This window comes from Prenolepis imparis, unplaced genomic scaffold (assembly GCF_030444845.1).
Source record: "Prenolepis imparis isolate NDT839.2.m4 unplaced genomic scaffold, iyPreImpa1.0 SCAF_11, whole genome shotgun sequence".
Classification (NCBI taxonomy): Eukaryota; Metazoa; Arthropoda; class Insecta; order Hymenoptera; family Formicidae; genus Prenolepis; species Prenolepis imparis.
In genome coordinates, this window is record NW_028141169.1 from 13,668,004 (window position 1) to 13,692,959 (window position 24,956).

General features: G+C 32.9%; 2 protein-coding genes and 1 long non-coding RNA gene across 7 annotated transcripts in view; 2 read left to right on the forward strand and 1 right to left on the reverse strand.

The window, feature by feature from the left end:
* LOC145943281 (uncharacterized) overlaps positions 1-12,827 on the reverse strand; it is an 81,518-nt gene extending 68,691 nt beyond the window's left edge. Inside the window, exon 1 of one of the 4 annotated variants that reach the window (XM_083050749.1) lies at positions 12,335-12,827. In XM_083050749.1, the coding sequence (XP_082906875.1) occupies positions 12,335-12,472 (138 nt within the window). In that variant the 5' untranslated portion in view covers positions 12,473-12,827. The remainder of the gene's footprint in view (positions 1-12,334) is intronic. The other 3 variants (XM_083050748.1, XM_083050756.1, XM_083050757.1) reach the window with 3 other exon arrangements.
* LOC145943283 (uncharacterized) lies at positions 943-20,826 on the forward strand. 2 transcript variants are annotated; one of them, XR_014426494.1, is made up of 2 exons: positions 943-1,240; positions 16,614-17,487. It is a non-coding gene; the product is annotated as an uncharacterized LOC145943283 (long non-coding RNA). The 2 variants fall into 2 exon arrangements; XR_014426495.1 differs by lacking the exon at positions 16,614-17,487 and adding an exon at positions 20,811-20,826 and having other exon boundaries at positions 1,157-1,240.
* LOC145943282 (glucose dehydrogenase [FAD, quinone]-like) lies at positions 20,821-23,811 on the forward strand. The gene is made up of 3 exons (XM_083050758.1): positions 20,821-21,257; positions 22,055-22,238; positions 22,315-23,811. Exons 1-3 carry the CDS (start codon positions 20,841-20,843, stop codon positions 23,622-23,624), a joined length of 1,911 nt encoding a protein of 636 aa, XP_082906884.1. The 5' UTR covers positions 20,821-20,840; the 3' UTR covers positions 23,625-23,811.
* The last annotated feature ends 1,145 nt before the right edge of the window (positions 23,812-24,956 follow it).

Below are 24,956 nucleotides of genomic sequence, written 5' to 3' on the forward strand. Positions count from 1 at the left end.
CCGAGATTTCAGTCTTTTTGGGACACCCTGTACATGATATATACATAGGTTTGAAACTTTTCGCGCGTAACAAAATCCACCTACATTGACCGATGCTTTTGAGGTCTATATAATGAGGTCTATAATTATGCGGTTCCACATGAGTTTGCAATATAAAACAAGATTTACATGTAGGCAAATAACTTTCAATATATACAGAAAGTTGCATGTGGAACGTATTATTATACACCTTGTCACATTGAAAGCACCGGATAATATAAACGGACTTTGCTATACGTAAAAAGTTGCAAATTTAGGTGGAATCATATAATACAATACATTCATTCTCAGTTTTAAAAATATTTAAACATCCTTTGTAAAGATGTGTGTGTTTATTTATTTATATATAATATCGATCCATTTGTTATAGAATATATATTATTCAAAAAAATGTGCGTGATTTCTTATCTAATTCCTTACCTGTTTTAGTAAAAAATGTTCTTTTTAAAGTTCTACATCTAATATACGTATATAGACATTTAATGTAGTAATAACAAGATAGTTAATCTTTTCATATTTCTCAAATGTTAGGAAATATTATAAACTTAATGTTTCCAAATCAACGGATTATTTATTATTCCGCAGTTTTATTTTCTTGACCTTCAATTTTCAATAAGAAATCTTTTTCTATTTTATTACCCATATAACAAAATCGTCCTCGATCTTTCTCGAGGTGCAGATCGACTCGCCGGCGTCAGGGTTCAAGAGAAGAAATTTGTGCTTGCGAAAACGACTCAAAGTACGAAACTCTTTATTAAATTTAAGGTACAAAGATATATACAGTGCCGGATAAGCGATGTGCAATGCGATCGGCGTAGTGATTACGATAAGCGTGATAAGATACAAGCTGATAGTTCCAGACTACGGTAAGCGGTAGTGCATACAAAGCATACTATTGACGGATTATGGTAAGTCTTATTCTAGAGGAAAGACGACACAGTACACACGGGGCTTGATAAAATATCGGGAAATTCTCAACGGAGCCGAGAAACGCTGCAGTTCAAGACAGGTATCAGAAAGGACGAAGACTCCTGATGGAACGAGAAACGTTTCAACCCGAGACAGATATTCGGATATAGAAAACTCCCGACGGAGCTGAGAAATACCTAAGCCCAAAGCAGATATCAAAATGTCGGAGACTCCCAACGCAGCCGAGAAAAACCTCAGCAAGAGCAGGTGGAAAGTCAGAAGCTTGGATCAGGTAGGCTCGCAAGATAGAATCTGGTGCCGGTGTGTTGGCCGGGTGACCTTATATACCCGGCTAATCGCATTCGGACACTCCCATCGCGCTACACCGGTTTGATGGTAGGGGCCGAAACAGTATACGTGAGAGAAATTGTTGACGCTATGTGCTGTGTCTTTTTCGGAATGTCCAGAAGAAACAGTGCTTACCGCACCATTACAACCCAATTATCTTTATTAAAAAATTATTTACAATATATTATAGCAGTTTTCGAAAAGTTTTCAAAAGGATAAATTTGTTTATTTTCTTGCTGCGGCACGGTGGTAGATATTAATTTTTGCTTGTCTATTTGGGATATACGAGGGTAGAGCGGAAAATTTCTAGAACAAAAAAGAAAATAATTTTTGAGCAAAATTATATTTATTTTCCAACATAGTCTTCTTTGAGCTCGATATATTTAAATATTTAGTTCAGTGCTTTTCAAAATCTTTTATTTCTTTAGTAAAGTAAGAATGTGCAAATCCTCGAAATATCCATTTACATAGCTTCTATGATTTCAGTATTTGATGAAAATTTCTTGTCAGCCAGCCACTTTTTTAGATTTAAAAACAGGAAAATATAAAAGGAGCCTTTGGCGAATAAGGTGCATATTCAATCAATTCGAATCATAATTCATGTAGTTTTACCATCCTAATTGCCAACTTGTGTATTGTCCTGGTGGAATAGGACTTTTCTTCTTGCTAAATAAGACTTTTTGATTTCATTGTTCTTTAAATTTGTTGTTCAAAAGATCTAACAACAGTGCAATACTGATCTGTTGTTTTTTCCATGTTTTAAGTAGTCAATGAAAATTATTTCACATAAATTCCAAAAAACAGTTACCATAATCTTCCTGACTGATGGAATCTTTGTCTTCTTTGGAATTAGTTCACAGCGTGCTGTTCACTTTCTTGATTACTTGGTCTTTGGTATGTAATGATAGATCCATATGTTTCATCGACAGTGACGAAATGACGTAAAAAATCTTTTGTATCACGCTTGAACATGTTTAAACATTACTGAGAATTGGTTCTTCGAACATGTTTTTAATCGATTGTCAGTAAACGCGGCACCCATCGGATAGTGAATTTTTTCATGTCTAAATGTTAATGTAAAATGCAATGTGCACGTTATATGAAATGCAGTTTCTGCTAGCTCTCTCAATTTCAATCGGTGATCGTTCATTATGATTCCATGGACATTTCTTCATTGGTAGCTGTTTTTGATCTACTTGATCTCCGCTTGACCTACGCTTGTAGGGCCGCGTTTAAATTCAACAACCTAATTTGCAACTGTTGCATATGTAAACTCACCCATGAACTTCATTTAACTCAGCTTTTATTTCTTCAGCATTTTCAAAAAAAGATGTTTTATATTATTGCACGATACTCGATTTTTTTCATGAATAAGAAAAAACAAAACTTGTTTATTTTAATATAATTAAAACGATTATATAATAATTAAAACAATCAAAATCCTGCCTAACATCCAGCTACCAACTGCCGAGAGACTAAAACTGTTATTACTGTGTTAAAAGTGGCACAAGTTATGCGGTCTGAATAGTTCAGTGGTAAAAACAGTTGCCCGGAAAGTGAAAAACTCAGGTTCAATTTCCGATACAGCCATTTGCGCCTCATATATTCTAGTCCACACATATTTCTAATCCTCAAATATCGTTTTCTAGCGATTATTTGTTAGACTAAAAAATATGTAAATCCCTTATACAGATACGTCAATGTCTTTGCCACAAATAAATGATTATATCTGGGCTCGTACCACTATCCACTAATACATACACCCTGTTTATTACTTGGAGTGCTTCTGCACTGTCCCTGCACCGTTTCCACATCACTTTCTCACTGCAACCGCACCACTACCACATCGCTTTCGCATTGTGTTCACACTGCATTTGCGCTTGCAATCGTAGCCACACCTGCAACTTTTTTCGTACCACATCCGCAATTTGCAATTACATCTGCAGTTACATCCGTAACTATGTCAGCCCTCCCGTAGGAAGGGGGGGACGAAACCCACTGCGTCTACGCATCAAAAGATCAGTCGCCAATTTAAAATATATGCATTACAATCCTGAAGGATCAAAATTAGATGTAGAGTGAACTTCGCTTCGTCTTGCAAAGTACATACGTGGACGCAGTAGATTCTGTCTCCCTTTGAGGTTCCATTTCCGGGAGATATAATCTAACATAACCTAACCCAAAACCCTCGGGCATGGATTGAGTTAGATTTTTTAGAGGGTGCAGGGGGAGGAGCTGCATCCCCCTCCTTCGCCCATGCATTTTATTTATTACATATTACAATAAATGAATCGGCCAATGTATTCTTTTTTAAATATGTATGGTGTCGGAAAAATTTAGTTTTATTTAATAATTTTTTTTTTTTAATAACTTTTTAATAAACAATGACCGCCGATTAAGTTAAAAAAAAGTTACTCAGAATCAGTCCTTGACAACATATGTCAAGATCAAGGTCATCGGGATTGCCTCGCCTATACTGCATAATTACTCTTTTAAGGACTCGGAAAATCACTTGAATCATCTGTTCTTTTTGACATGGTCACAATGTCACAATTGAATTTTTTAATTATTAAAATATTGAAACAAACAAATAATAATACAAAAACCCTGTAAAGATTAAGAATATTATAGATAGTTTTTTAAACAGCTCTACCGAAAAAAATTGATATGTGTCTGCGAGATAGACCCCAAAGTCTAGTAAAAAAAAGTTATTATGTATGTAGAACATGTCAAATAGTGAAAAATAATTTTCTTTGACCATGAGCTGTATTCATCTTTACTTGAGAATGATACACGTTGTAGTCCAAAACGATATTAATATGCGATGACAGATTATTAATCATGAAAAGGTAATATAGATTAAAAGTACCATTGGTATATCTAGATTAATAATTAATTTTGGCTTTTGTGTTTTTCTTATCTAATGTTTTTCTTACTTAGTTTTCCTCTTACCTAATGATTATTTTTGACATTCTTAATGATCATGCAATACAAAAAAATTGTTTTTTGATAATCCTGTAGGGGGCCAAAAAACACCCTTGTTATTGATTAATCCTAACTCTTTTCCTTTAATATATATGATTTTAATAATTTTTTGACTAATTTATATATATTATATATATATACAATATATTTAATTTAATTTTTTATTTTTATAAAAAACTTTTTCACTGATGAGATTCTATTTTAGTAAAAACCTATTATTTTGACTGAAAAAAAAGATACTTGATTTATTTTTGGTGAATCTTTTTTAAAGATTAAAATATTAAAAAATTTAATATAAAATATAATAAAAATATAATATAATAATAAAAATATAATAATATAATAAAAAATATAATAAATAAAAAAATATAATAAAAAATATAATAAAAAAATATATGATGTAAAATTTTTAAATACAATTTAGAAATAATTTTAATAACTTTAGTTAAATATTAAGTGTACATTAAATATAAAAAACATATGTAACAAAATAACACAGGACCACAAAAAAAATTTTTTTATTTTTTGTTTCTGAAACTAGAGTAGGTGTTTCTTATAGATTTTGGGTCGCTGAATCCGAATCTGTAACCCGTTTTATTCCATCACGTCTAGTTCTTTAGATAATCGTAAAAAAAAGTGAAAAATGATGATGAAATCAAAATGAAGATGGAGTAAAATGGGTTACGGATTTGGATTCAGCGACCCAAAATCTATAAGAAACACCTACTCTAGTTTCAGAAACAAAAGAAATTTTTTTGTGGTCCTGTGTAATAATTACTGAAATTTGAATAATAAAGGAACTTACAATTAGTAATTAAAATTATATTTAATCGACCAAATAAAAATACGTGTTAAACAGTATATTTACAATTGATCCCCATTTTCTACAGTCTTTATCCGTCTCTGTCTGCTGCAATGACGCACAGTAGCTATTACAGAAAGACGCGTCATAATGTCTAACATCGATCCGAAGTAACGCGGGCCACTCTCGAGCGATATCCGCCTTGGCCACGCTTCGATCCGCGTTAAATAACATATATTCGTGACCTATATAAACTAGAGAATTCGCTGCTTTCTATTCAACATGCTGAATATTTAAGGAGAGAAAAAATGTGTGTGGAACAAGAGCTTTCATGATAATTCGCGTCTAAATCTCCCTAAGAGATAAAAGAATTAAAAATTATTTTTTTTTTTGTTACGTGAAAGAATATATCGTTGCTTTATGTGGCTTATACAATGAGAAATTCACTCGTTACTCCATCACATTTGCGACGACATAGTGTTCCATTTTAATGGAAACAACTGTATGTACTCCTAAACTTGATGTCGTATAAAAAAATGTTTAATATAATATTATTAAATTAATATTAAAAATGTTTAATAAATAATATTAATTAATTAATTAATTAATATAATTAATATTAACTATTTTTAGAATTTTATTTCAATTATTGTGTAAACGCAATTTAAATTGAGAAATTTGTAAAGACTTTTCCGTTTTGTGTGATATCAATGCATGTCACATAATTAAATATTATAGTTATTTTCAAATTAAATTTGAATTATCGTGGTATTCGATTATCATGGTATTTTGTTGATTAATCAAATAATCTTATATATCCCACAATGTTGCTATCAGATGATCATATGTGATTGACTCGGCTTTTTATAAAAAGATCCTATACTTTATTTGAAAACATCATTATTCATATTCATGTATCATGAATTCATTATATTTTTTGTTTATTGTAATATAAAAAAACATAATATAACCTAATTTATAATATGAACCTATAGTTCATAATATAAACCTAGTTTATAATATAACCTAATTTCACAGAGACAGTCGTGTCTCGCATCCAGCCCACGTACAATTTCACGGATAATAAATAGCAAAACGGCTCATCTGTTTATATGTGCGATCTATATTAGTTATATATAAATATTGTAGAATATTATATTTCAATAAACATGTCATCACACACATATTGCTTGAATATCTAATAGGCTTAATCGATAGACTGAATCTTCATTATAAATTATAAATTAACCAAAAGCATCTTTATTTTTGCTGTATATGCTCGATAAACAGAGATATTATAATGAAAAATTTCAATATATAAAAATTTTTTACTTAAAAAGCATTTTGATTATTTGTGTCCTCTCGAACAAATACACTACAGTTCAAATCTTCAAAACAAAATTCGACTAATGACGCTAACAGTTGACGGTATCAAATGTGACAAACAAAATTACATGTGAAATGTCACGGATATATTTGAGATTATTATTTGATAGTTGTTAAAATAAATTTAGTTATACACAAGATTTAAATCATTAAAAATTATTCATTTGATTATCGCTAAAAAAATTTTTTTATTCAAAAAATATTTTAACAAATAAAAATTACTTGATGTTTTAGGAAACAAAAGAATCGATCACCATAATATAAATATAAATTGTAGTATATGTTATGAATGCAAATATTTTATATTATTCAACGAATCTTTAGCTTTATTCATAATATTTTTGTACCTCAAGAAACATTACAGTATACATATAACAGAAATAAATATCTACCTACAGTAATATATACCTACTGTAAATACTTTTTTTATATAAATCGATTCCTCGCAATATTCGGCATAAAAAATTATAAAAATAGAATAGCTAAATATTAAATGATTATGAGATATTATTTACTTCAATTTAACATAATTTTATATAAACTATAAAATATTTCGTAAACTATTCATTTCTCGATGATCTTACCTCAATACTTTCATGTCCAAAATAATAAAAAGAAGTAATTGGTGTAAAGAAAATACATAGTTGTTTTTAAAAAAAATTACGTATTATAATTTGTAACTAGTAGCTACATATTTTTTCTTAAAAACAACTATGTATTTTCTTTATATCAATTGATTGAATAATGAGATATTTCATAGTCTATATAAAATTATGTCAAATTAAAATATAAAATATTTTATAAACTATTCAATTTTTGACCTCTTATAATTTTTTATGTCGAATATTTGTGCGGAATTGATTTATATAAAAAGAATGATTTCATTAAAAAAAACTAAGTTGACGAAAAACTGCCATCCAAGAACAATTCTAGATTTATGATATTATATCTCCCTCGGAACCTTATTATGTTTGTTTGATACATTTTTTTTCTAAAATCCCGTGATTTCGAGATATATGACTGTAAAAAATAAAATGTGTCACCCTATATGTGTGTGTGTGCATTATGGATGCGTTTAAATGCGTTTTTGTCACTAAATGTTAAGAGTCCGTCAATCAAATCACTGTTAATTCCCTTACAATATATGCAAATATATTAATGTTACATATCGTTGCAAAGTATTCGACCAAATGAATTCAATCATACTCAAGTATATAGACTATTTGTATAAAAAAAGCACAAATAAAACATTAAATCTGATCGGGTTTTCGCCAGTAATTTCGAATACTATATAAGTTGTATGTATATACATTCACCAACTTCCTTATGGTGACGACGAGCAACGGAGTCCAGTTAAGGTTCTCGGGAAAAAATAATATATCGTTATGGCAAATAATGATCATCGGAAGATCTCTGAGCGGTATACCTTCTCAAATAAGATCAGTATTCATAGTCCGATTTTATATTTAAGATTATCTTAAGTACAATCTTGAGATACTATGCGATCATTTGATTGGTTGAATGGGATCTTGAGTCAACCTAAGATCACACTTAAGACAATCTTAGATAATATAAGATTGGACCATGAATACCAGCCTAAAACCCGCGTTGGAAAATTAGGTAAAGGCATGTCTGCAATAAGTATATTACAATCTACCTTTCCTCCTTTCCCTCCCCAATCTGAACTTGCCATCAAGACTCAGGCTGATGGTCAGCTGGCTACTGATGAAGGCCGAAGAGATTCCTATGTTAAGTACGGAAAATCTCTAAAGCCATCGATACTTTCTGGCTGGTTCAGAAAATGTCAATAAGTTTCTTTTTATTCAAGAAAAACGGTCACAAATGTCGTAAACCAGTTCCAAGTAATGAGAATCTGATTTTATTTGTAATGCCTGCCGGCAGACATGTAATAGAGGCGCTGTGACACCGTCTGATGAAATCACTATATAGCTTATTGTTAGTATCAGATGGAGTACAGCCACTCACTAGATGTATGTTTGGCTGTGCGTTGTAGTAATTAGTTAGTGCAGGCGATACAAAATAAAGTAAATTATAGATTTATATAAGCTCAAGTGATGCTGTGCAAAGCCTCTTCAGAGAACGAATGGGAGTTTTTTTTACAGAGGGGCTCTTAATTTTTAATCAAGTTTTTAATCAGGTTGAGGATATAGTATTCTTCGGCAGCGGCCGAAGTCTAACTCTCAGGTCGAGAAATGAACTGAGTTATCAAAAACACACTTCTAGATACTCTCTTCATGCTATCCTCTCTATCTTTACAAGAGAAGAAGCATTCTAATACAATGACTGTCTTTTTAGCTAAATTGCGAAGCAGGGAATCTAATCACAGGCTGGCCTCTCTTTTTAATTCCTTCAATAGCCAACGACTGAGCTAATGATGGGGAAGATAGGAGATTCTTTTTTAGCAGAACTTTCTTCTTCATCTTCTCAATCGTTCCTGGCTAGATCGGGAAAGCATTTTAATAGCCACACTGGTGTGGCTAAAAAGCTTTTTTGCGGATAAAATGTAGATAAGGTGATTACTATTTAAGATGACACTTATGTCTACATTCAGAAAAGCAATTACAGCTTCCAGAGAAAATCTTTAGTATGCATCGTCTTCTTCTTATAAAAATATTGGCAGTTGTATTGATGGCCATATAATCAATGTGTTTAGCCCCTATAGAGCCTAAATAATGCTGCAACTGTTTAGGAACGAGACAGGTCTTTGTTCCTTTTTCAAAAGAAGTGATATTTTCCTTGTTGATCGAGATTTTAGAAACGTTGTTGCTTCATTCAAAAAGTAGGTTCCATATGCTTAAGTTTGTCAAAGCTGATTTTTCACAACTAAGTAAGTTAGACAAATCGATCACATTTTGTTACAAAGTACCAGTTCATTGTACAAGTCAAATCAATGGATGGTTTAAACAATGTTTCTGGTGTTTTGACAAGATGTGATCGAATAAATCCATTCCTAATTTGATGTCTGATTTAAAGATTGCCGCGGTAATCCTCTTGATGTCTTCCTTCAATAAAATCATTGAATCGGACTTAGGAGATGATGAGAGCAAGATCTATGCTCTCAAGATTCGACGAGTCTCGTTTGGCTGAAGACCAACGATTAAAAAGGAGGTCTGCCTTTTTTGAAACAATAGAAAATAATGCTCTGAGAGACATTTCCGACAATGTCTTTGGCTAATCTCCGGCTTTTAGAATTAGATATTAGTTGAAACAAGTCATTTTTATACTATACAGAACATATAAAACCTGATGGGAGCTATGAGATTCAGGCACATTGGACTTCTTTCACTTAGTTTCCATAGCATTTCAACTGAATCCTCAATGTTAATTCACAGGTGAATCCAGTCTCAGCACCGCAATCAAACTAAATGCTTGATCTACATTTTAAGTAAATCAAGAAAAGCTCAAGTGTCAACTGACAATAATCGGATATTATTGTCAATGCAAAGATGGCCAGAGAACTATAGGGTGCTGTGCACATATCATGATAGCTATATCTGGTTTCTCGGTTATGATAGATTTTAGCCAAAGATTTAAATATACTGCAAAGTCGTTGAGCAACTTCTGCGTGATATTTGAAAGCTCTGACGAGGACTCAATTTGATTTTATTTTTTATTTTTATTTCTTACTTTTGTTTTTTATACATTGTTTATACACTTGTGTATGGTATCATTGAATTCGTCTTGTCGAGTACTTTGCAATGATATAATATTAATATATAATACTAATATATTTTCATATGTTGAGGGGGAGGGGGCAAGAGAATTATAGCAATAATTTGACTAATCGACTCTTTAATCTTTAGTGACTGATATCTCATAAAGAACGCAGCTAACAACATTGTACCTATTAACAACTGATCTACTCTTAAAAATCTGTCGATTGACATCTGTTTTGATTAGCAAATACCTTAATTAATTGATTCATTATTTAATTATACAAAATAGACATCTGAAAGATTTCTTATATTATTATTAATAATAAAATAAATAAAAAAATCGCAAGACAATAAATTACATTAATAATAATAATAATAATAATACCAATAATAATAATTGTTATCTATTAAACAATTGTTATCTAGTTAACAATTATTAAAGTTAAAATATTAACAAATGTAACAAATATACACTATTAAACATTCTAAGTAATTCTTAAAATTTAATTTTATTAAATGAATATAATTTTATTAAATAAAAATTTAATTAAAGCAAATTGGTGAACTGGCTTGATAATAGTTTTTATTGTATATTAATGAGAGTGCAAAGTTTGTGCGAAAAGATACAGATACGATGCATAAAAAATGATGCAATAATATTCAAAAGCATAAAAAAAAGAAAGAGGAGAGGAAAATGTGCAGGGTCTGATTTTAAAATTAAAATATTGAAACGTAATGTTTATATAATGTCGTTTATGTATTGCTACAAACTATACAGTATACAAGTACTGAAATATGTGTGACAAGAATGATACAATACAATACTGGAATAAATCTCTTGTGATGTCACACCATCAACTTTTAATTTTTCTCATTTTATAACTTTCGCTTTCATACTTATATGTTACATACACATCATATGACGCGAGAAAGATATACGTTCTAAAAATTTGCATAAAATTTACATCAATATTGATCTAATAGTGTGCTTGATTACGTCTTCACTATAAATATATATAAATAAATTGTTAGATTTATTCATGTTGTTATAATTCATTCAAACAAATATTATGTTGTACTTTATAATTTTAGGATTCATAATTGCAATATAATATATGGCACTTAAAATATATTCAATTGTTTAAAATAACAACAATGCAACTATACATCAAGAGGAACTTGGAATACGAATTGCATCACACGTATGAAAGCATGCTCTACATATCTATCTCATTCATTCGTTTTCATTCATTTTCTTTCTTTTGTTTATTTCTAATCACAATGTGAATATATTATTTTTATCAAAAAGTAACAAGAGACCATTAACACATAAAGAGATTTAATTATAACAATAAATGAAAAAAAATGTTTATTTTTTATACAATATAAAATTATTTATAATTATAAAATTTGTAAAAATTTCTCGGAACTCACAAGTTTACTAGTCGCATATATTTTTAACATATTGAGAAACTAATATATTAATCTGATTTCATTCATGTTAAAAATTGCAATAAAATTATTTATCTTTTAGTTATATATTTTTTAAATAACATACGTGCACGTTCACACTTTAAACGAAATTAAGAAACACAAAAAGTATAAAATATAACAAACCAAAAAAGTTGGCACATTTTTTCTATTTTTTGTATTTTTTAACCCCTCTCTCTCTCTCTCTCTCTCTCTCTCTCTCTCTCTCTCTCTCTCTCTCTCTCTCTCTCATTCTCCTGGTTTTTTTTTTAATTAAAATAAAAAATATATTTTTATATTTTTGATTTTTGGTGAGAGAAAGAAAGAAGAAAAATATACAAACGTAGATACTAAACATGCGTTTTTCCTCCGCACAATTATCGTTTCATATCGAACATAACAATCGAACACACCTCGCTCGCGAGGTCAATAACACTTGATATTCTATTTAAAGAGTCCCACCCTTTGACATTCTATTGGAGAATGGCATATATTTGCTTTGTGTATCGTAACAAAACACAGTCATGCGAAATATACTATATATTTTAAAGGAATGGATCGCTTTCTTGGAACGATTGATCGAGATACATAGATCGCTGGTACCTATATAATTCGACTCTACAAATCAACGCTCATCTCGTCGTCTCGGGTCTCCTTTCGTTAACATGGCCGTTCGATTCGCGTCACAGTAGGGTTTTAATTCGTTGCTTACACTCACCAGGTATTGCTTGCAATGTTTTTTATGTCTAATGCAGGCGGGACGCTTCTTTTTCTTGGAGGTGACGGCGGCGATTGTCAGCCCGTTGCCAGACTTTTCCTTATGGAGTGTCGATAAGTTTGACTTGTTCGCAGGCATTATTTTTCACCCAGTTGTTTCTGTTATTTTATCGTCGATTATTATCAATATCGTCCGTAAACGATGATCAACAAGAATAGATTTAACAAGTTCAGATTTAACAAAAGAAAATGACAATGATTGTGTGATAACGATCGAAACTTTCCTACTTCACTTTATTACAGGTTGCTTTCACGGATACATGTGTGCGCCATCATGTGTGCGCGTAAGGGAGACTCTACAGATGCTTCGAAGCGTTGCGTTAGCCAATCAGGATAGAGAAATCTTCACTCATTTCTTTTATTGGTCAATCAAACGCTTCAAAGCATTTCCAATATCTCCCCGATCACAACCTATAACCTATATTCGACTAAATTTGATTGAAATATTGCGCTACAGTTCATAACATAATATGTCAAAAGTCAAGCAAAATGGAATAAAAATATCTTTTTTTATGTGCTTAAAATATGATATAAATATATACACACACACGCACATATATATACAATATAGTATACCTAGATGACACACTCTTTCAGAAAAGTTCATAAAAAATTCAGAATAAAGAGCCCCTCGTAAACTCTTGTAAACGAATCATTTAATCAGTACCGTAACTAGGACGGTGCCGTCAGTACCTTCGCATCGAGCGCAGTCAAGACTATATAAGATACAACATAAAAAAGTTTAAAAAATATAAAAAAAATTTTTTATTTGTGGAAGTAATATATTTATTTTCAGCAAATAAACGTCCTTTTCAGTTCAGAGTTTTTTTTATTATAAATATTTGTGGGGAACGCAAAATGTCGAGGGGCATCGGGATACCTATTTTGTACATCTCTGGCGATAGACCTTTCACATAAGCCACATGCCATATGGTAAGTGTGAGGTTATGTTTGTTATGCGTAGCTTTTGTGATTCATGTCTTTTTCATTAATTGTGCGCGATTATTTAAGAAAAAATATTATTCAGGACACATACTCATCATTCGTCGTCTTTTAAGGACAGCGAACTATATAACAGCACGTGACATATTGCAGGAAAAAAATATAAATATATATTTATTTATTCTTAACATTTTGATGTTCTCTATGTTTATCGCGATTATTTATTATTTATTAAATTACATCGACATATAGAACATGGACTGCGCCATCCGTCCTAAAAAAATTGGTCGTCAGAAGTGAGAGAGATAGAGCGTGAAGATGGCTAGAGATACTATTAAGAGAGATGAGACAAGGTGCCGTCGTGGGGTAAAACCGGATATCGGATATGATGTTTTCGATGGCGCTTTATTTTGATTGTTGAATAAATGCAAGAATTTTAATTCGAAGTTATTGATATTTTTTCATAAAAAAATGTGAATAATGAATATTAAAACACAATATATTTTTAAAAAAAGGCTTACAAACATATATATTTCATTACTTTTCCCATGTAAGGTTAGGTAATATAAATTGACTATTAAGAAATTATATATTGTCTATATATTATTATATATTTACATTATGTATTATTATAAATATAATTTAAGCATTGTATTTAGACTCGTAGAAAAATGTGCAAATTCTAGAATAATAAATTGCAATATTCATAAAAAATATGTGAACAATTTCGTTTATTTCTCATTAATTTTTGAATGTTATTTTTATATACAATTGTTTATTACTTATTTCTTGTCGTTTTTATTCACTTATGTATAATTACCTTATAATTTGCACAAATGTTAACACTACTTTCACTTTATATTGACAGGTGACAGGTTAGGGTCGGCTAGGCTTTCTTTGTTAGTTATATATATCTTTCTCTCTCGCACTTCCGGTTATACTCCAAGCGACGGAGCCAATCAGAAATCGTTACCGCACTGTCTCATCTCTCTTATAGTATCTCTAAAGATGGCCATCTCCATCTCTTTCTATTGTTTGTAATGGTCAAGAAGACTAGAGACCAGGAGACCGAACTCCCGTAAAATACTGTGGTGGGGGTGAGTCAAAATATGGTCGCATTTCATGGGCGCTGTACGCGATAATTGTCGTCGGCCAACATAATCTCGCCAAAGTTCGAAATTATGTTTACGTTGTTTGTTGTGAACCGTTGTGTCAAAAAAAATCGCTTGTTTTATCAAAAAAAGGTTTCCTATGTGAACTTCGTCGTTCCTAAGTATAGTATATCCCAAGCTTATGTTCTTGGTTATGTTGCACGACGCTCCGAAATCCAGCGTAGTTCATGAATTGGCCGACGACAATTACCGCGAACAGCGCCCATGAAATGCGACCATATTTTGACTCACCCCCACCACTGGAGTTCGGTCTCCTGGTCTCTAGTCTTCTTGGTAATGGTATTCAACAGAGAAGAGACTGGCCGCTTCGCGTTCTATCTCTCTCACTTCTGACGACCATTTCTTTTAGGACAGTTGGCGCAGTCCATACTCTATGCTCTATGGCCTAGTTTATGGCCTAGTTTACATCGAGCACTTGATACGCGTACCAAGTAGTGCATTTGAGCTGATCAACTAATAACTGAACCAATGTACTAGTTATTTACTATTTAATACGCGTATCAAGTGCGCGATGTAAACTAGGCCTATATAGGCCTAGTTTACACCGATCATTTGATACTCGTATCAAGTAGTGCATTTGAGCTGATCAGCCAATCAATAAACGAATTTAATAGTTATTTACTATTTGATACGCGTATCAAACGATCGGTGTAAACTAGGTCATCGTGTACTTGATACGCGTATCCAGGAAGAATAGAGATAAGGAGGCCGAACTATGTGTTTGGGATGTGCGACCAAAACCGAGGCCCGATAGTAGTACCTATAGGTACCTATAGATGGCATTGCAATCACAAGATGCTCGTTAGTTTGAGAAAGAGGAGAGATTGCAGGATGTAGAGCAAGAAGGATAGAGAATGACTAACTCAAAAGTCCACCGTGTACGTGTGAGTCCCGTGAGGCAAAAGCGCAACCTTGCGGAGCATTAATAAACTACAATTAGGCTCGACATTTGGTCGCATATTTCGATAATTCCTCAATGCTAGTTCGGCCTCCTTATCTCTATTCTTCATGCGCGTATTAAATAGTAAATAACTAGTACATTGGTTCAGTTAATGGCCTAGTTTACATCGTACACTTGATACGCGTATCAAATAGTAAATAACTAGTACATTGATTCAGTTATTGGCTGATTAGCTCAAATGCACTACTTGATACGCGTATCAAGTGCTCGATGTAAACTAGACCATTTTGGCTGATCAGCTCAAATGCACTACTTGATACGCGTATCAAGTGCTCAATGTAAACTAAGGGTGAAAACCCATGGACTGATATTTTCCGCGTAACGCGTACCGCGTAACCAATCAGAGCCGTTCCGCGTTTTCTTTACGCAGAATTGAATGTTCTTGGCTGCGTTCGGAAACGTCACCCGAGTGCATTCCTTCTCTTTCTATATAATTTCTCTCTCAGCGATATAGAAAGAGAGGGAATGCACTTGGTGACGTTTCCGAACGCAGCCCTGATTGGTTACGCGATACGCATTACGCGGAAAATATCAGCCCATGGGTTTTCACCCTCAGGGTGCGAACCCATGCAGCGGAATAGCAAAACGCGGAACGAGAGCGGAACCAATCAGAACATTCAATTCCGCGTAAAGGAAACGCGGAACAGCTCCTGATTGGTTCCGCTCTCGTTCCGCGTTCTGCTATTCCGCTGCATGGGTTTTCACCCTGCGTTGCGCGCTTCAAGATATCGCGAAGTCGTCGCGCGGACGTAACATTTTGGGGGCTCGTCCAGGATTGGATAAGCAACGAGTCATCAAGGATCGTCTACGAGAATGACGCTAGAAGCGATGATGCTACGGACGGCAGAGCGTAGAATTATGGAGCTTCGCGATGATACAGCTCTCTCTCTGAGTCTTTTTAATAATAGAAATTTAATATGAAACTCGCGAAAATTTTAGTTTAGCTATGAGAGATGAGAGATTAATTTACGTTAAAAATTTTTGAGAGAATACTCTTGCGTTTTTGTTTCTTTTCGTGCAGAAAATTGTTTGTTTAAAATGGATCGTTGTCATTGGGAAGAGAGACCATCATCCATATTGTGGAAGTTTAAAAGAAGACTGCCTCACCCACGGTTTTTGATCCATGGTTTTCCCGTGAGTCGTAGGGCGAATGCCGAGGCAGGGACTTGGGGAGTCCCTTCGGGGACAATGGGTCCACGGAAGATACCCCCCTCTTATCCGAAAACCCCCAGGATACTGGAAGTAATGCAGTAAAAAGAGTCACCAGGATGTTTCAAGAGGAATGCTGAAGGTCGATTGGGTTCAGGATCGCTTAGTAACCTGGGCAGGAGCCCAGGGTAGAGCAGGAAGATATGTCAGAACCCTGGAGTCGACGTTTGAATAAGGTGTTTGTCGATTGGGACCAGTATGGCGAGTCGTTCGGTAACCTGGGCAGGAGCTCAGGGTAGAGCAGGAAGATTCGTCGGTGCCCTGGAGTCGACATTGGAGCACAAGAATTTTGAATGAATTCAGCAGTGAAGTAATCCCCATCGTTGATTGTCGGGATGACAATCTTGAAGAAGGGGGGCAGTGTTGCGTCCTTGGGTATCACTTCTTTGAGCGTTTCCGGAAGATCGTCGTCAAGAGGAGTTGTTTATTAACAACCGGCGCGTTATTGTTTTAGAGCGCCATATTAGACTTGATTGACAGCTGTCGTCTTGTACGGTCGTGCGGTCTCTCGATATAATTATTAAATACGTTCTGATTATTCTGTTATTGTTTAAGTTATTAAAGTTCCTTTTATTTAAAGACGCTTTGTTTATTTCCCGGCACGAGTGTGTGAGAGTGACATTGCGTTGCGCGCTTCGAGATATCGCGAAGTCGTCACGCGGACAATATATATATATACTAAATATGTTGATATAGAGTGACAGAAAACGACACAGTCGTTCGAAAAAAGCTTTCAGTACAATATACATTCTAACGAAAAAAAACGATGAAACAAATCATTTTCAAATCTTTCTCTAACTGACACGATATTCCGTCATACTTTTGTTTTGCAAATTTATCTTTTTTCATTCAGTTCTCCTCTTCGTGTAATAATAGAAAAGCATCGAAGTTTTATTTTGCTTTACGTAACTTATACACACTGTATTTACATTTATTAAAAATATAAAAATTAAAATATAAAATACAGATTCTCATTTTAATTTAATAATAAGAGTTGTTTTATTTATTTACTAAAGTAAGCAATCCATTAAATACGTATATCCGTAGAATGTGAATAATTTTATAAAATATAAAATGATACTTTTTATGCAGACATACTTTTATATAGAAATGTTGCATTAATTTCATCATTAGATTTCTACTATTTTAGTGTTGCCTAAGATTACTCTCGCATCCTGTGGGACAAGGATGCGAGAAAAATTGTATGGTAAAGTGGTGGTTAAACCGCATGATTTATGTTTGACATAACGTCTCAGATGTTTCAGTCTTTCACTTTCTCTGCCACAGCGAACTTCTTGATCACACAACAGTGTTTTTTTTATATCAAATACTTTCAACCTAATTCTACTTTTTCGTAAGGTATTTTATTTTATAATTTTTGATCGGAATATCAATTAGTAACACGATATAGAATGCTATTTGTATTGCAAAAAAGAAATTAATCGACTAGCTTGTGTTATGGTTTTGCCGTACCTAGCGAGAAATGATTGGTCGAATCGATGTCAATTCGACGTTGATTCGATCACCATTTCTCGCTGAGTATACTTTCATAAATATGTACAATACATTTTCAGAACAATAAAGATAAAAATTTTTTTTAAATCATTGATAGCGCGTTAAAGTTGAAATTTCAAGCTTCAAAGTCCTTTTTAATTTTTTGTCTACGATGATTTTTCACTGAATATCGACATTATTTCTAAAAAATACAGAATAAGTTTCAAAATTGTGTAACTCGATCAAAAAAATCGTAAAAAATTTTAAAAAATAGCATTTTGTAGAGAAACTGTTATAGTACGAAACTTGAGTAAAATATTTCGAGAGAAATTTTTTTATCGAGCTGCAGAGTGTCAAAGATACATAATTTTAAGGAACAAAATAACGTGTTCTTTTTTGAAGCACAAAACAGGGGAAATAAAAAATTTTTTTTAATTGTTGATAGTACATTAAAGTTGAAACTTCAAGCTTCAAAATATTATTTTAATTTTTTGTTTACGATGATTTTTTGCCGAGTTTCAGCGATTTGAAAATAGCTCAATTTTTAGGGTATAAAATGTGTTCCCTATTTTTTTTTTTTTTTAGTAGTGTGTAAATAAATAATAAAACATTATTTGCAATGTGTTGGATTACGCGATTTTGATCGAGCTGATCGGAAAGTAATTACGGTTTCTGATCTTTTGTTGATGACATTTAACCATAACGTCAAAAGTGAGAAAATCAAATAAATTTACTTGCGACATACATATATTGAAATAAATAATAAGTTTCTTTGTATGTTGTGTGTGTTTACATTCATATTTTGGCAAAATATAGATTGGATAAATACATATCAATAAAATTTACCGCAAATTTTTTCGATTCGTGAATTAATAAATAGTTGTAGATCTTAAATCTTGATCAATTGTTATAGGTCTATTTTCGGCTTTTGTAAGATGAGATATGCCTGCATTTATTACTGTTTACAAAAAGGGAATTTTTATTATATTTTTAAAAAATGCATCAAATTCGAATTGATATATTCCTCGTTTTCGTTACTGTTTGAATAGTATTTGCGATTTCTTAAAAAAAACTAAAAAAAATTAACTAAACTGTTTCTGAATGTTCTTCGCTATACGAACAAACGTGTATAATGTAATGCTCACAAAAATCAATCAATTATACATCGAATAGGAAGAATGAGATAATGCGACATCTTTTACATTAAACACCTCAGTGGTTAATTTCTCTATGCATATATATTATGCGATTATGCAAAATACTTTTAATGTAACATATACACAGTATCATCGCACTTTTAACATAATACATTTAATATATACTACACAATACCATTCCAATCCTTTACATCAATTTTATTATTTTAACAAGCATAAACTTAATTTAAATATGAAATGTCTTAAATTGTACGACTTGATAAACATTTAATTAAAAAAATAACAAACGATATATAAATATACATTATACATGATTTGTCAAAAAAATACTGAGATTAAATATGTAGCGGATAATATATGGCAGCACTGAAAAATCGTAATCACGCGGAATGTAAAGTACAATCCTTTCTTTAAAAACAGTTTCGATTTGTTCAGTTGCGTTCATGTGTCATTGTAACATTTTTCGTAATATTTAATTTAATTTAATTAATAGACCTTATCACTGTTTTCATTATGGAGGTACAATATGTTAAACGAAGATATACGATAAAGTTTTGTGTTAAATTGAAAGAAGAGCTCCACAGCGGATTGTTATAAAAAATTAAGAAAAGTATTTGGTTATTATGCTTTATGTGCTTTTTACCAGTTATTACCAGCGCGCGGTCATCTTCAACCATTTCACGATCTTTTAAAAACATTTGTTGCCTCAAAAAAATCTAAGCATATGATAAAACATGATCACCAAATGCTTTTCTTTTTTACTTTTATAGGAAATGAGCCAGGCGCAGAAATTAGGCGCAAAAAACTTGTCTTAAAATCTGTTTTATTTAATTTGAACGTTTCGGTCCATCCTCTTATTTGGATCATCTTCAGTAAATTAATTAACAAAAATATTTATTTGTTCTGAGATTCTTATATCCGCTTTATGTCTTTGATAAGTCTTCTATAATATCAATTCCAGCCGTTAAGAGATGACAAGAATAGTTAAAAAAAAATCAGGTATTGACAATTGTGATCAATTGATCTGTTGAAGATAGTCCAAAAAAAGGACCAAAACATTCATTTTTTATTTTATTATGAATATTACTTAAAAATTAATCATTAAGTGTTTTGATAAATAAAACAAATAATATTTATTTCTTATTTTCCAATTTCTGCATAACATCTTGAAATAAAATATTTCAATATAACCTATCCAATTTGATGACATCTCGAATAAACGACAGTGAGATTTGTGGTAGCCTGTATTATTTATATTTTATTCCACACTTTCTCACAAATAAACTGCAATTGTATCGAACATTATAAAATAATTCACAAAACGTACAATGAAATAACGAAATATATAGCCATAAAGAAAATAGATTTTATTCAGTGCATCAAAGACGTATTTCAAAAAAGCGCGATTACAAAAAAAATTTTGATACTGAAAGAAGTAACCAAAAATATTCGCGAAGTTAATTATTTAAAAAATACAAACAGGATTGATCAAAAGTGCACTATCAGTGAAAGATGAGCGTCGCGACAATGATCGATGCCGCTATAAAAACTGTTCCCGTTTTCTTCGATGTCGGCATCGGTAAGATCACCATAATCCCAACACTAATTACCGCGCTCTTATACTTCAATTACGATCTCATAAATCCGGAAAATCATCCACGCGTGACGAAGGAATTGAAGAAAAACTACGATTTTGTCGTAATCGGCGGCGGTTCGGCCGGTAATGTGGTCGTTAACAGGTTGACCGAAAATCCTGAATGGAACGTTCTGTTGCTTGAAGCTGGAGGCTATGAGACCGAAATAACCGATGTGCCGATACTATCTCTGCACTTGCATAAAACTAAAATCGATTGGCAATATCGTCCGCAACCGCAAGAAACGGCTTGCCAAGCTATGGTCGATCATCGGTGTTGTTGGACCAGAGGCAAGGTAGGAAATAGAATCATATATATCAATACAAATACAATAATACAAATTCAGGTATGAAAAGGGCTAGTAAGAGCCAGACACAGATATTAGGTGCAACAAAATTATTTTAAATTTCTTTATACTTATTTTGAACATTTCGGTCCTTTCTTATTTGGATCATCCTCAGCATATCAATTAGTAAAAAAATCACATCCTATACCCAAATTCTTATAGCGAGCGAAGGCGAGATGGAGAATAAGAAATAAACATCCTGACCCCCCGTAATAAACAAATAATACTGCATATTTTTTTTTTTTTTTTTTTTTTTTTAGGAAAAAATAATTTAGTCTAATTTGGCAATCCATACTCACAGTTTTTTAAAAAACGACATAATTGGCTAACCAAATCCCCCACCTCTTCCTCTTCTTCTCACCAAACAACCCCTCATCTCCCAACTCGTTCACTATACATATAAAGGAAGACTCAACAAAGAACAGTTCAGACTATTCCTCCTTGATGAAGTGAAAGCTAAAATGTTCACAAAACGTTGAAATCAAACAAAAATTCTAATATTCATGTATACCGCCTCAAATATCATGTTAATTTTTATTTAAAAAAGAGTATCAAATTAATTTACATATCTCATAAAATTGGAAATATCACGCACCGGGGAAGAGAATCACCGCATCGAAAAATCTTCAGATTAATTAATGCATTTGTTTTGTAATTATATTGTTCTATTTTTATTACGCTTTGTTATTAAGTTGTTCAATTTTGCACAATCTTCACAGTTCACAGTCAATTAATTAACATTTTAGGTCCTTGGTGGGTCTAGTGTTTTAAATACAATGTTATACATTCGCGGCAATCGTCGTGATTTTGATCAATGGCGCGATTTCGGGAATCCTGGTTGGGGCTATGAAGATGTTCTTCCATATTTCAAAAAATCGCAGGATCAAAGAAATCCATATTTGGCACGCAATACAAGATATCATAGCACAGGTTTGTATTGATATTTCAATTACTATATATATGTATACTACATGAAACGTGATAAATATTGTTATTTTATTTCCAGGAGGATATCTAACTGTACAGGAGAGTCCTTATACTAGTCCATTGGGCGTAGCGTTTCTTGAGGCTGGTGAAGAAATAGGTTATGACATTCGAGACATCAATGGTGAACAGCAAACTGGTTTTTCGTTGCTCCAGTTCACAATGCGTCGAAATTCCAGATGTAGCACTGCCAAGGCATTCATACGACCCATTCAGCTGAGAAATAATTTCCATCTATCCTTGTGGAGCCATGTGATTCGAGTGCTAATAGATCCGCAAAGCAAAAGAGCATATGGAGTAGAATTCATCAGAGACGGTCATAAGAAGATGGTATTTGCTAAAAAGGAGGTGATTCTTTCCGCCGGCGCTATTGGTAGTCCATATTTATTAATGCTTTCGGGAGTAGGACCACGTACCCATTTGGAGCAACTGGAAATTCCTGTAATTCAAAACTTGCCCGGAGTCGGACAGAATCTGCAGGACCACATTGCAATAGGCGGGATCATTTTTCCGATTGACTATCAGGTCGGCGTTGTAATGAATCGCATGGTAACCGTCAGCTCGGCACTGAAATACGCCATCACTGAAGATGGCCCATTGACGTCTAGTATCGGTCTCGAAGCGGTCGGCTTTATTTCTACCAAATATGCCAATCAAACTGATGACTGGCCCGATATTCAGTTCATGATAACGTCTTCGGGGATTAGCTCCGCTGGTAGTCATGCAAAAGACGCTCATGGTTTAACCGACGAATTTTACAATGACGTGTTCGGTAAAGTTAACAACCACGATGTCTTTGGAGTGTTTCCAATGATTCTCAGGCCTAAGTCGCGTGGCTATATGAGACTGAAATCCAAAAATCCATTGGATTATCCTTTACTCTACCATAATTATCTCACTCATTCTGAAGATGTGGCCGTACTTCGCGAAGGTGTCAAAGCGGCAGTTGCCTTCGGCGAAACGCGCACTATGAAGAAATTCGGTTCTAGATTTCATAGTAAACCAATACCCAATTGCAAGAATATTCCACTTTACACTGATGAATACTGGACATGTATTCTGAAGGTGTATACTTTGTCTATATATCATTTGAGCTGTAGTGCTAAGATGGGCCCGGCCAGTGACCCTATGGCGGTCGTGGATGCGGAACTCAAGGTTTATGGACTCGAGGGTCTACGAGTTATCGACGCATCAATCATGCCAACTATTACCAGCGGCAACATAAATGCACCCGTAATCATGATAGGCGAAAAAGGTGCCGATTTAATAAAGGCAACGTGGATGGGATTGTCCTACTCTAAGGGGAACAATATTACTGTCGCTACTTCTTGATACATCAGTAGATTTAATAAAATATTGCGTAATGTAATATAGATGCAGAATTAATAAGAAAAATTGGATAAAATAACAGCATTGTAGGGGGATCAAATAACAGTTTTAATAATTAAAGTCGTAAATAAGAACTTGACAAAGAGAGTTTCCGTTTGACATGCTTAACGACTTTCGAAATTTCCGCATTTAACTGAAAATGGTCCCAAACAAGGACCGAAACGTATAAAATAAAAGAGTTCACCAAAATTTAGAAATTTATTCTGACGCCTTCTATCCAACGTCTCGGCTCTCATTGCCTCAACTTTATATATTTATATTTAATAAATAGGTTTACATGCATCTTTTTAAGAAAAATGTAGCTTCAAGTTGAAAATCTAAATATAACTTTTATAAAAAAAGAAGGAGAGAAAACGAAAAAAAAATAGTAATTATTCATGATATTCGAAAATATGCCACATATAAAACATAAAAGTATTGATGAGATATATCTGATATATGATTATCGAAAAAATTAATATTTTGTGAGCATAGTTTGTGTGTGTGTGTGTGTGTGTGTGTGTGTGTGTGTGTGTGTGTGTGTGTGTGTGTGTGTGTGTGTGTGTGTGTGTAAAGGGCTATCTACAATGGCAGTAACAAGCCTGTAGGAATAAAGAGTATATTGTTTTTAATGGATGTAAAGACAGTAACGAAATGGACAAATCCCATTTCATACTGCTTACTGCTTACTCTATACTGCTTACTGCCATTGTAGATAGCCCTTAAGGGGATGCTGACCTCGTCCTGTCTTGCCGACAGAACGATATTTTTCTGCACCCTTTTCTCTTTATTGGTTAAATAGAATAATAAATATTTTTCCACGATTAAAGTACATATAGAAACAAAGTTGGAACCTCTCGATTTTATATAAAAAACAAAAACAATTTTTTTAGTTAAACAACTTTTTTTTGTTTTTTACATAAATTTGAAAGGTTCCGACTTTGTTTCTATATGTACTTTAATCGTGGAAAAGCATTTATTATTCTATTCACCAATAAAAAAAAGGGTGCAGAAAAATATTGCTCTGTCGATAAGGGTCAGCATTTCCTTAAGGGGATCCTAAACGATTCTGCCTTATCGATAGAAAGTGAGGTTAGATTCGATCATAAAATCTATTTATTGGCTATTGGTTGGTCAATTTTCTAAAGCCTTGTGTCCACGATGCTAGAAATCGGTCCAAGTTCTCGGATCGAGACGTTTGTAGCCAATAAAATTGCCGCTTTTCCGTAAAAGCTGCAAATTAATTGGCTACAAACGTCTCAGTCCGAGAACTCGGACCGATTTCTAGTATCGTGG

Coding starts and splice junctions, on each gene's coding strand:
- LOC145943282 (XM_083050758.1), top strand. CDS start 20,841: ATGAGCGTCGCGACAATGATCGATGCCGCTATAAAAACTGTTCCCGTT. Junction 21,258..22,054: donor GTTGTTGGACCAGAGGCAAG/GTAGGAAATAGA, acceptor TTAACATTTTAG/GTCCTTGGTGGGTCTAGTGT. Junction 22,239..22,314: donor TACAAGATATCATAGCACAG/GTTTGTATTGAT, acceptor TTTTATTTCCAG/GAGGATATCTAACTGTACAG.